The following is a 13,050-nucleotide window of genomic DNA, read 5'->3' as shown; positions in this document are numbered from 1 at the left end:
TCTTGATAAAACCATCAAACTAAAATATCTGTATGCCCAAAATGTCAATATTATACATAAAATATATATTAGACTGCCTAACACCATGAATACTATATTGTCAATTGATATAGAGCTATGACAGCCAGGAACTAATGGGTGAATAGACCTAGATATTGATAACTAATGGCAAATAAGTTATTCCCTAGCAGACACGTTTCAAGTACTAGCCTGCTAATGGTTTTATCACTGTCCTTTGCATACATATTATGCTGTCAATTTCACTAGCTTCCTTGCCGTTCATTGTTCACAATTACCAACGTGTTGAACTGTAAATTTATGACGTGTTTTACATCTGTTGTGACTAGTTTTATAACTACATTCATCGTATATTATTGAATGATGGGCTAAAGTGTCCTGTGAAGGAACTCAGGCCTTCCAAAATTTCATGTAGCTACAAGCCATACAAAATGGGAACCAATTTCCGCAGGTTGTGCAAAATTGAAATGAAATGAAATGAAATGAAATTGACAGTAGCTGGGTTGCATCAGGTCTTCCAATCTGACATCTAGACACGATCCATTTTGGGGAAACACAGGGAGTTGTCTCTGAATACAGAAAAACCTTGACTGGAGTCGACTAAATCATCGTCTATGTGAACACAATTAATTGCTTGTTTATTTCAAGAGTTCCACTCGTTGTCATGCAGTCAGTTTTGTGCCAAGGAAAATGACGAGATATGACATTGTAGTCAGTGAATGATATTTTGAATTGGAGACATGCCACGTTTTCAACTGGGTATAGTGGCCGTAATGAAGTGTATGTCATTGGTTTTTGCAGTGAAGAGTATAGCAGGGTCCAGTCAAGCAGAAAGCCAACACCTTTGACTAGGGTAAAGACTGGCAATTTGTTTGACTGTGCTACAGAAAGGTTTATTGTATGTATCTGGTCGGCTGTGATATTCACCAGTTTAAATTAGGCTCCATTTGGCAGAATGCTAGACTTAAATTTGCTGATGAATGCATAGTTAAGAATAGTTCTCAATGCTATATTAAAGCTAAATAGTGAAGGATTGTTTGTTGTTCAACAAAAACCATTTGTCAGTGGCTATTCAGTGACAGGACAAAGAGAACCGTACTAACTTACTCTCTGGTTTTCCCTTTATCGGTGTTTAAATGCTTGGTTTTTTTCACCCCATGCTTCAAATTTTTCTAGCTTCCACTTTCTAATGGTGAAAAATGTGAGGAAGTCGTTTGTTATCATTACTTGAAACAAAAGAAGAGAGTTTGTGTAATTGGTCTTGATTGATTGGATTGATTCCAGCATGGTATTCCAATTACTACTAACGGTATTCCTAGGGGGGAGAGTGAACCTGGAGTAGTCTCACTAATTGCAGTATTTTCCTAGCTAATTAGGCATTGTCTGTTTCAAGCCTAATTGATTTTTAGTGCCAAGTCTGGATCCCAGGACAATGGTTTGTAGAAATTTAAGTCACCATGAAGAGAAGGAAGCTGTTAATAATGGCTGATTAAGACATAACTAGGCAATGGAAGTATGTGACATATCGCTTATCACCCCCTGCTTTGTGTGCTATGCTGTACTGCACTAATTGTTTGGTCGCAAGAGTGGAAACACAAACAAACACACGATCAATGTGGTTGGCTTGAGATAGGAGTATGTACACTTTTCTGTGTATGGGTGTCCAAAATCTCTGAAATAGCTAGATCAAAGTTTGTTGGGTTTACTCTCCACATCTCTGATATTAGACAACTTTGATGTCACTATCAGTGGCTTTGAAATAAACCACTTTGCTGCAGCTCTCTGTCAGTATAAGGACTGCATTATATCTGAAATAGAACACTCTATCCTTGATTTTAAAATATACCATTTTTATGTCACATACAAGGGCAATCAATATAAGAAGGCGCTCACTCCATTAACAACAAAATAAAAAACAAAGACCAAAAAAACCCGAAAGAAATAGCAGTAAAAAAAGCAATGAAGTTGTATTCCCACATCAGATTCAATCAGTTTGATACAAGGGTGATCATATCTTAGTGTATTTTTGTGTCTCTGAAATAGAGCACTTTTTTCATTAGCTATGTCACTTTCAGAAATAAACAACTCTGCTGATGTCAGTATATACACATTTCGCAATGATGTATTAGCGTCTGTGAATTAGACTAATACTTTGATGTTACTGTTTATATACCTTCTTTCTGAAATAGACCCCCTGTACTACTATGTCACAATCTGCCATTATTTGTTTGTTAATCTTCAACCCTATGATGTCATTATATATAGCCCTGTCAGTCTGAAACACATCACTATTGGCATCTCTGGAATAGACCCCTTGTGATTGTCACTAACTGTGTCTGTGAATAGTCACTGTCAGGTCACTGTTGGCTTCCCAGGAGTATAGATCCCATATATGTTAATATCTATCGCTATGTGTTCTGGAGCCCAGTGTTCTCACTGTATGGATGATCGTAACAGTCATTCTTAGGAAATAGTCTTAGATCACTGTTATATGCCACTATCTATCTATATATCTGACATTACATCCCTGCATGTGAGAATCACTTTGATGTGTGGAATTTACAACAAGCCAGAAGCACATGTGAAGTCTGTCAATATGATGTTAATCTTAAGGCTAATTTATTATATAGTGGAGCTATTTCATGAATAAGATTAGCCTGACAAAATACTGCGATATTCAATTTACGAAAAACACGGACTGTCTTTGATGGTATGGAATCTCTATCTGTGCTCAAAGCTTCCGACTTCTCCCATTCCATTTGTATTTTGGTCTATCTGTTACCGTAGCAATGTTTTTAGATAACCGCCAGTTAATTTTTCCATTACCTTTCTGATTGTGTATTCACATTGATATCAATACTTGGTTAATGTCTTCAATCCATGTTTAACTCGCTTTCAGCGTCTTCTGAGCTCCAAATTAACCCCCAAAAGAATTATTGATGTACATGCAAACGTAAAGTGCAATGTATCGACAGTTGTACCTCTAAGGGACAGAAATATAGGAACATTTGCATAGATACCTATGCCATTGGTTTTTAGTGGAAAAACATTAAAAAGAAACCTGGATAGGTTTACCTATACCCCATAAACAATATAATAAATTCTGTAGATTCGGTAAAAAAAAATGGATAGGTTTTCAATGTTAAACCTGTGACCCTCAACGAAAATAACAAATTTCATAGTTTTGGCTTCCTTTCCAGACAAATTACGCATGTAAATAAAAAAGAAATCGGAGGTGAAGATGTCATATTTCATCATTTTGAAGTGCCTGCTTGCTAAAGATTTAATTTCAGCACATATTTCTATCGATTCCCAAGTGACATTTCCGTAGCCTTTGCTTGTTTGTTGCATTTAAGATAGAGTGTACCAGAACTCATCTAGTCAGTGATTTATTTAACTTTTTATAAAACTATTAATAGATTTATGCAGTCTTTGCAAAACAAATATTGAATTACATAATCAATAATCACTACTGCCAGGCGTGTCCCTACCCTAGGGTCAACTTCAATTTTTAAAAAAAAAAATCCATTAAATACTGCCAAAAGAATTTCAAATATAATGCTATGTATTTGAATTTTCAGTGATGATATTGACATGCCTTGCCATGAAGTTCTAGCCGCTAGATGCATTCCATTGACTAGAGTGTTTGATTAGGGACACTAATGTGACCTTTTATGACCTTAGAATTTTGTGTATTGTATTCTTAATATGATTAAGACTATAAGGTGTTTTATGGCAACATTGTATCGACCTAAATGTAATTAGGCTAATTCTGCAATGTTATTCTGTGTCCTGTACTTTATTAATTATGCAAACACTGTTATATTTATTATTTATATCGTTACCTTGAAATAAATAATTTCTGTTTAGATCGGTAACATCCATGGTGAATATATTACTTGAGACGGTTTTTATTTTCTTTGGATCTTAAATTCTAGTCTAAAGCTTCAATCCTGAGAGGATTTCTGTGGATTTTGTTTTCAGTGATCTCAGAGTTGATGCGTAAGAATTAAGTCACATTTTCTCCGATCATGAGATAGTGCATTGAGATGCTGTGTGAGTATAGTGTTGATAGGTGTGTATATACATGCAATCCATCCATCCATGCAGTCAGTTGCCACCATATTTGATATATGTGGAGTCTGATAACTGGAATTTAGTCAATCTCTTACACATGGTGTGTGAACCCTTGTAAAAATAAATCACCAGTGACAGCATCAATTCAGCGTGTTTTTCCAGAGGAAATACACATAATGTGTGTGTGCCAAATACAGGATGTAATCCATAATGCAATAAGTGAATCACATGTACAATGTATATGTGTTTTATCAATTCTTACCCGGCTGCACCTCAGCTCCGAGGCTTATTTAAACAAAAAATTTACTGGTGGGTAACATGAAGCTTTTTTCAAGTCTGTTTTTGCATAGCTTGTTCTGCTCAGTAATGAATCAACTACCGACATGTCACATATTTCTGCCAATTTTGGTGAATTTATTTGGCAGTATAATTTACACATGCTTTCATATTTCAGTCTTTCTACTGAATTTCTTTTGGATAACTTTTCTGGAAGTAAAATTAAGTGCCACCTGCCAGTTTTGGTGCAAATCTTTGTTTTTGCTCAATGTGTTCAGTCAATGTGCCAACTGCCAAAATTATTTCAATATTCTTTCCAGTTTTGGTAAAAATGTTGTCTTTTTTAATCATTTACCCGGTGAATCGTCTTCCAATATTTGAGCAGTCTTTCTTCTACTTTTGGTGAAATATGTTGTAATTTATGAAAATGTTATAGTCTACGAATTTGACTAAACCACATTTCAGCAATATTTTCAACTCTTAGGTGAAATGTTTTGTTCTGCACAACTTTTATAGTGACTACGAACATTTTAGCAATGTACTGTCACTTTTCATGATATTTTTGTGTTTTTCTCTATCATTTTTAGTCAATATTTCAATGGACCAGTATTTCAACGATAAGTCAGCCATTTTTACTTTGTCTATATTTGTGAAAAGTAAAAAGATGAATATGGAAATAACCGACATATGCTTTTTCTAAACCTAGTCTACATTCCCCCTCCCCTCCCCTCCTCTCCCCTCCACTCCCCTCCCCTCCCCTCCCAACCATACCACGAGACATGTCGTAAATTTGCAATAATCAAAAAGACCCAAGACGGAAGACTGAATCTTGCCACTCTCCGTTATAACAACATAGGTTTCATGACAAGTATATAGGCATCACATAACTTCAACAATTTTTATACTGAATGTAAATGGCCGTCAAATGACTCACAAAATAGTGTTATAGGTATATACATTCTTTTAAGAGACCTCATATTTCAAATGACATGTTGGCAATGCTGACAGTATTCATGTTTGTATAACTTCTAATTCTATAAATGAAATAACTGTAGTGGCTTGGTATACAATGAATTGTTGACAATAATGTTTTATGAATTTAGATTTTATTAGTTTGACCTTCGACCTGGAATTGCCGCATACTTTTATCTCTGAGTGTGTGAAGTTTGTGCTCTGATCTCCTCAACTCTGACCGATGTTGACATTACAGTGTGTATGACTAGACTAGATAAAAAATTGATGAAAAAAACCTAATTAGAATTAATTACGTATATCGAGAGATGCGGTAATATGTATTCTAAGTTCTGTAGATGAAAAACATGTCCTTGTTTTACGAGGTCTCCCCACCAAAAACAACATATCTGTATGTACTGATAAGTTAAATGACAATGAAAAACTGTTTACAATACCAAACTTAGTGTTATCTTATCAGTGGGAGCCATAAGAATTTCATTAATAAGATCATTCTTTTGTTCTGGATTACCTTTTCTATAACTGTCAGACCCGTTTTTCTCACCTAATTTTTAACCCTTATTTGAGCTTAGTCAAAAAAAGGTAAAAATGATTACAAAGTTGTATTGAAAATGATGAAAGTGAGTAACCATAAAATTGATAAGGTCATGACCTTAAACACAATAAACAAGGTTAGAAATGTGAAGTGTATGTTATAAATTATCCCAAATAGCTGCAACTTTCTGTATATTTTGTTCACTTGTTGAAATATCCACCAAAATTACAGGAAATTGACTAATGCATGGAAGAGTTGAATTGTACAACATACGAATCAGTTATTGGTTGGTGGTACATGTACTGTGTATACTAGCTTGACAGTGATATATAAACAGAACAAATAAAATGACCTGCACCATTTAAATGATGTGTCAACAAACTGTAAATTTGAGGGATACTGGTAAGTTTAGTGAACAAGGTGTCAGTTGACATGTCCCAACAAGTACAACATGATAATTAAATTTGATAAAAATTATGAAAAAATGGTCCATGATATAGAAACTGGGACAAAGAAGAAATGCAAAGATTACGTACTGTTGAAATACTTTGTTAGTTAACTGGCAAGTTTATTTACTGAAGTGTGGCATGCACTAACTAGTACTATATTGTCAAAGTATCGTGGTAACCAAGTTAGAGTAGTATATGCTATCTATAGATCTAACAATTAAATTTGTAGGTTATTGCCTGGAATCCTTACAGCTCATACCGTTGTGGGGTAGACATTTAAATGTTGTCATATATATGCTAATTGAACTTATACCAGGTGTAATTATCAGAAAAAATGCTAAATTGAAGTTTTCCTAGGTGTAATTATTATAAAAATGTTAAATTGAAGTTATCCCAGGTGTAATTATCATAAAAAAATAAATGTTAATTGAAGTTTTCCCAGATGTAATTATCATAAAAATGTTAAATTGAAATTTGAAATTATTCCAGGTGTAATTATCATAAAAATGTTGAATTGAAGTTATCCCAGTGTATTTAATACTGTTAAATTGAAATTATCCCCAGTGTAATCATCATAAGTATGCTAAATAGAATTTTCCCAGGTGTGCTGTGACAGTAATCTAGCCTGGAGCATATCAAGTCATAAGTGTGACAATAATTCCAATATTCCTACAGATCTAAAATTAGTATAAATACTGTCATTGTGACCATTTATAACAGTATCAAAATTTAGATAATATATTAAAGTTGATATAGTACAAGTCAGATAGGAAAATGATGAAAACAAATTATTAATCATATAATGAAATAAATACTTTGTTAGACCATAAAGTAAATCATATCTGGTAAAAGAAAGTTGTAAAATTATTTCATGGTTATTTATTATCAGGACATTGAAATTACAATTGCAAAATGAGATCAAAATTGATATTTTTTATTAAACGGACATGTTTTTATCACATGGTAATTGTAACATATGAACTCATTCTGGTGGTCTGTTGCACCGTGATAATAATTTTATTGATGCAAAAAAAAAATTATTTTCAAATTTATTTGATAGTATTCTTAGTCAGAAGGTTTGGTTGTAATTTGACCTGAACTAAAAGATACATATGTATCAAGTCAGATATCAACATGGAGCATATAATGTTGCAATATCACAAGTGTGTGAAAAGCACATATGTGTATGTAATTGTTTTGGGGGGTGTGAGTTATTGGTCTGAGCTGCCACCGATACAGGTGTTGCCTCCATTTGTATTGACACACAGACTGTGGCAACCAAGGAATGCTCTTTGCCACGCATGATAAATGAGTTTGTGTTATATACACAGAGGACCACCAGTAAGCCATTAGTCGATAATTTATGGAGGCCTGGCTGTTGTGAGATGAAGGGTAGTCAGACTTTCTGCTTTGTCTGTTAATGCCCCAGCCTTGAACTGCAAACACACAGTACACAGCCTGGCAGTTTTCTTCCTTCAAAAACACTCACTCAGATGTCTTAGATAAGAAACAGCGTGTCCCCTACTTAGTTGGCCCTCTTGAAGTCGATGGCTCTACTTCTCATACATTACTGTATTGGGTATATAGGATGAATTATTATCGGCCATATCACTGTGTACACATATGTTACCAACACATTCAAATACACCTCATACTATTTTTATCCAAATATTGTGCTCATATATTTTAAGTACTGTTAGAGTCTGAAGAGGAGGGGGTGATAGTGAATTTAGCAGACGAATTTTTAGAATGATCTACTATGGAACAATAGCTAAAGAAGACTGGTCTCAGAACTGTTGTGAACCAGTGACAGTGGGTGGAGTGGGGGGGAGACACCGAGGGAGGGAGACACCGAGGGAGGAAAGAGTGAGCTAGGGAGTTTCAAACAATAACTAGTGATTGGGTGAATGACCTGTATGGCATCATAAAATAGACAAATTACAAATGTATGAAATGTGAAAAACATTTGCATATTTTGTCATAATATATATAACAAGCACAATGGGTAACTGTTAGTAAAAGTCAATTTGTAGAAATATCAAGTTATTGGAGAATAGTATGTTTCTAAGATACGTATGGGTACCTTTCTAACCAACTTGAGACTTGTGGTATTTACTCTGTCTACATTGACACAAAAAAAACCCGCATCAGTAGAGTTACAGTGTAGCCAATTGAGGAAACAAATAACAAACAACTGTTGAAAGTACTTGATTGATTGTCCTGCACCTATGCACATAAAAAAAAAAACGAAAAAAAAAACAAGGACTACTTTTACCCCGTTTATTACTGATAAATATTTTTTAGAATATTTTCCTTGAAGAGGCCAAATTGATACACAGATTGACAAGAGGGAGACACTGAGTACAACTGGAATGTTACTGGTACGGCTTTGTTATTTGATAGGAAGAGTTGTAATGCTGGCTGCGTAACCTTTGCCCTTTGACCCCACTTGACATAAATCATTAGTCAAGCAGTGTTTTGTGTACATATGTACTGTACTCAGTGCCAGACATATATGGTCCATCAATGACAACTTGCGCTCTTATGTCAAAGGATGTCAAGCATTGTCCATGCATGAAGTCTATCAAAGACGTTAGCTTGAGTGAAATTACACAGAGATTGCCAATGGTATGATCTAGTTAGCATAATGTTGTCTTTATATATTCCCTCCATTCATTTCAATGTCGGACTAGACCTACATTGTCAAAAATATGTCGACAATAATTCAAAAATTTTGTTTTCATAATTCTAAGTTTGGAATTACTGTGATTGGGAAAGTCTCTAAATGACTTAGTTGCAGAGTCTGTGAATTCAGAAACTAGTATATCCCAGAGACTTGGTTATCTGACTCCACATATTTACTTGACTGTTGTGGATAACAACTCTGTCAGTGTCAAGCCAGCACCAATTAAAATCAAGTCTCTGGGTTGGAACTTCTAGTGCATGCTAGCTTAGCTCTTTGCTTTGTAGTCTTTAATATATCAAAACACTGTCACTGACGACTTAATATACATGACTGTATATGGCCAAGGTCATGGCCGTGGACATAGACAACACACATACATTAATAACCAAGTGACAACCATGCAGTTGAACAGCTGGGTTTTCTTCCTTTTTTTGTGTGTGTGGAAGTAAAATGCCATATATTATAAAGGGTAATAACAAAGCATGTACTTCACAGTTACAACACTTTGTTTCAAAATGTGTTTTGGTTTAAACATAGACAGTGGAGGGGTTTAAAAAGTGAAAAAGTTGGATGTGGCTAATATCTGATTCTCTGGCAGTAGGAAGGGGCAGGGGGAGGGCAAATGTATTGTTTTAATATGGGTTATATTTTTCTAAGGCCCCTCAATTGTAATCCCAGACCCAACTGGAGACAAATTTTATGTAGAAATCCTACACCCCATTTTAGACCTAATTGTGACCTAACAAACCATACTTCCATGGTTACTGTAGGAAAAGTTATTTAGCATAGCCAGGACTCCATGCTGGTCTGTTCTACAATATGAAAAAGACGTGATATATCACAGATAAGATAAGTAGTATAAACTCAAATAAAGGTCAGTAGAGTCATAGACAAGGCACACTTGTAATAAAAAATGATAGAAATATGTACATGTAACCTTTAAACATTGTAGTCCAAACCACCAGACATCATTGTAGGAACTATAGACAGTACCTTCCCCCAAGAGGTGGAAGGAGAATGGAAAATTTCCATAGCTCACGAGAATGCCTTCAGATTGCATATGTAAGAGACGTGACCCCTATTGTCAGCCTTCATCATCGTATAAACCAGAGACTGTGAGAAGCACAGCTTTAGCTAAATAATAGAGTAGCCCCCATGCTTGGTCATGGCATCTCAAACATTAGTCACCTAACAATCCAAATATTTCAATGAGGCAGGGGTCTTAAAGTCATCAAGAATTGCAATCTGTCATCACTTGATGGTAAAGCTGCTGACAGAAAAAATGTAGAGTGCTTGTCAATTATGTTGAAACTGAAAATAGAAAATTGGTATTTGAAAGTTGCATTTTTTTTATCTATAGATTAGGAGAAAGTGTTCAATGTTACCCTGTAAGGTTTCAAGCGATATGTCAGTTTTAATGAAATTCATGATAAAACTTTACAGAAATCCAAATTTTTTTTCCTAAAGTAACAAAAGCAAGACTGATAGGTAGATGTGTTGAAAGTATCACAAGCTACAGCATTAAGAAGCTTTTTACCCCCATTGAAAATACTTGCATAAAATGATGATGACCACATGCAGTTATTCCATGGACACAAAATCACATGAAATCAAAATAATCTGTCTGGCTGTCTACTGTTAAAGGCCCAAAATTCATTTCCAGGTTCTTGTAAAACTTTGTGTTATTTTATCAATGCATTGAGTTTATAAGCTTGATATAATACACAGGAACATTGTATTGCTCAGCATCAGCTTTTTCTATAGTTCTAGTCAGACAGTAGACTTTTTTCTCCCTAACTTTAATCCCAATCTGACAAATACTGTATGTAAAAACACTTAAATATCGTCTGTATGACGATGTACTAAAATCTTTGATTCCTTTTGCATCTGTCTACAGCTATTTGGATGGAGGATACCAGGTGGTTTGGTCAGAGATGTTGTAGTGAATCACGTCAAGATGAATGCCGACATGCTTGCCAACAGGTTTGTATGTCTGTTCTATCTTTTTTTTTGCCATACATCATCACCATGGCAACCATTCTCTTTTGTATGATGTCATCATCCATGTTGCAGAATGTGGATGAATATATCTAAGTATAATGTGCATGTATTTAGATATATTGCAATATTTGACTAGGGACTGATTAATCATCTCACTGTAATCCAATTGGCTACATGGAGTGATTGATATATAATCATTGGTCTTAGTCGGAGAATTGATTGATAATGTTATCAATTTGATAAGATTGTAAAGTGTGATGAATGTATTGTTTTCATAAGATGAAAGATAAATCTATATGGGAGGTTTGCATATGAAAATTTCCCATCATGCCTAGCACAATCTTTGAGTTTAGTTTCCCATCATGCATTGCACTATATCTCAGTTTAGTTTCCTATGCATTGAGCCATTTCTGAGTTTAATTTCCAACCATGCATTGTGCCATTTCTCCAGTTTAGTTTCCCCACGATTCATTGAAAGGTCAGGTAGTTGAGGTTCCCATAATGCATTGCAAAGTATCACAGTTGATTTCTCCTGATGGATTGAGACATCTTTCATTTGAGATTTTCATGAATCATGCATCGAGAGGTCTTCCAGTGTGAGCTCCCAATGCAATTGAATGAGTGATATATGTGTAGCCAAGAGAGGAAAACATGTACATACAAATGATCATATAGGAAAGGTTAGCCCTTACATGGACTCTTTTTAGAGAAACATAGTATTAGCAATGCCGTATGTCAATAAGACTAATCATAGCACAGACAATAGGAGCTAATGTTGAAGAAGCAATCAGGAAGCAATCAGGAGCCAACCCTACAAGTGGTATGTAGTAACCAATATGGCTGCCTTTGATTGTAAGCTGCACTTCTCTCTCATACGTGAAAGATTTACTGCTATAACTTGTGTCAGAAGTTGAGTTGTTTTGAAATTCATATTTACCGAATGCAAATATGTAATCAATGAAAAATTGATCCCGACTTCACTTCAATTTTCTTCAAAGTATATTCTTAAATGTGGGAGATGTTTCTTGAATTTATTTCATGACAATTTGAAATATAGTTACAAATATATGAGACTTCAGTGGTTGAAATATTGTGATTTAGTGTTGTAAAAAATTGGTCAAGTTTCATAATGACAATAAAACAATGTGTGTCAAAATATTTAAAAAGTTTTTTTTTTAAATTTACCAAATGTCATTTTGAAATATTGATATAGGGCATGAAAGAAAATTAATAAAGTTCTCAATAAAAATTGTAGTTGTATGTGTTAGGAAATCAAGCACCACAATTATAAAATGAGAGAGAATATCATAATGAAATATTGAGAAGTTTGATTAAAAAAACTTTTATTAAAATGTTAGAGAATACAGGCAATTGAAATGTGATATTCAAAACATGATAACATTCATGTTTGAAAAAAAAAAGCTGTATTATGCAAAAGATTTGAGAGAAATTCATCAAGAAAAATCGAAGTGTGTTATTAAAATAAATTGAATAACTATGGGGCTGAAAAGTAGGATCGGATGTGAGCACTGAATGTTATGTATATGGTTGGTAATTGACGCCATGCCAATGGAATTAAGGCACAATTCAGAAATGATTGAAAATAGGTGCCATTTAGACTATGAAACACAGAGTTCAATCCTTCCAAGTTTTATTGATCGATGTCAACAATTCCACAATAAACCAACAAAAATTGACACCTTTTAACCTGCAAATGTTCCATGAGTTGTTGCTATGGCAACGAGTACTCATTGATTGGAGTTTTACAAATGAGTGCCCTTGGGTATTTTGGTTCATTTATTTTCAATATCCTTTTGTTGTAACATTCACACAAAAGTACTAAAGCTGATACTGTGGTATATCAAGGGCTATTTGATCAGATACAGAAATTTAGCTGCAAATTGGCAGAAATGCTTAGGTCATAGTGTCCCAATATTAACTGTAGTCATGCAATGCTATATTTTACACCAGTGTAAAGATAATAAAGACAGCAATGAAAATGATATGATGATGATGATGATGATGATGATGATGAT

At 34.5% G+C, this 13,050-nt stretch overlaps 1 protein-coding gene across 1 annotated transcript in view; it reads left to right on the top strand.

The window, feature by feature from the left end:
- The window catches only part of LOC144434028 (reversion-inducing cysteine-rich protein with Kazal motifs-like), a 44,488-nt gene that overhangs the window by 14,570 nt on the left and 16,868 nt on the right, over positions 1-13,050 (top strand). The window contains exon 5 of the mRNA XM_078122471.1: positions 10,911-10,996. Within this exon, the coding sequence (XP_077978597.1) occupies positions 10,911-10,996 (86 nt within the window). The remainder of the gene's footprint in view (positions 1-10,910; positions 10,997-13,050) is intronic.

Source organism: Glandiceps talaboti, chromosome 4 (genome assembly GCF_964340395.1).
Source record: "Glandiceps talaboti chromosome 4, keGlaTala1.1, whole genome shotgun sequence".
NCBI classification, from domain to species: Eukaryota; Metazoa; Hemichordata; class Enteropneusta; family Spengelidae; genus Glandiceps; species Glandiceps talaboti.
This window is presented reverse-complemented; position numbering and strand designations above follow the sequence as displayed.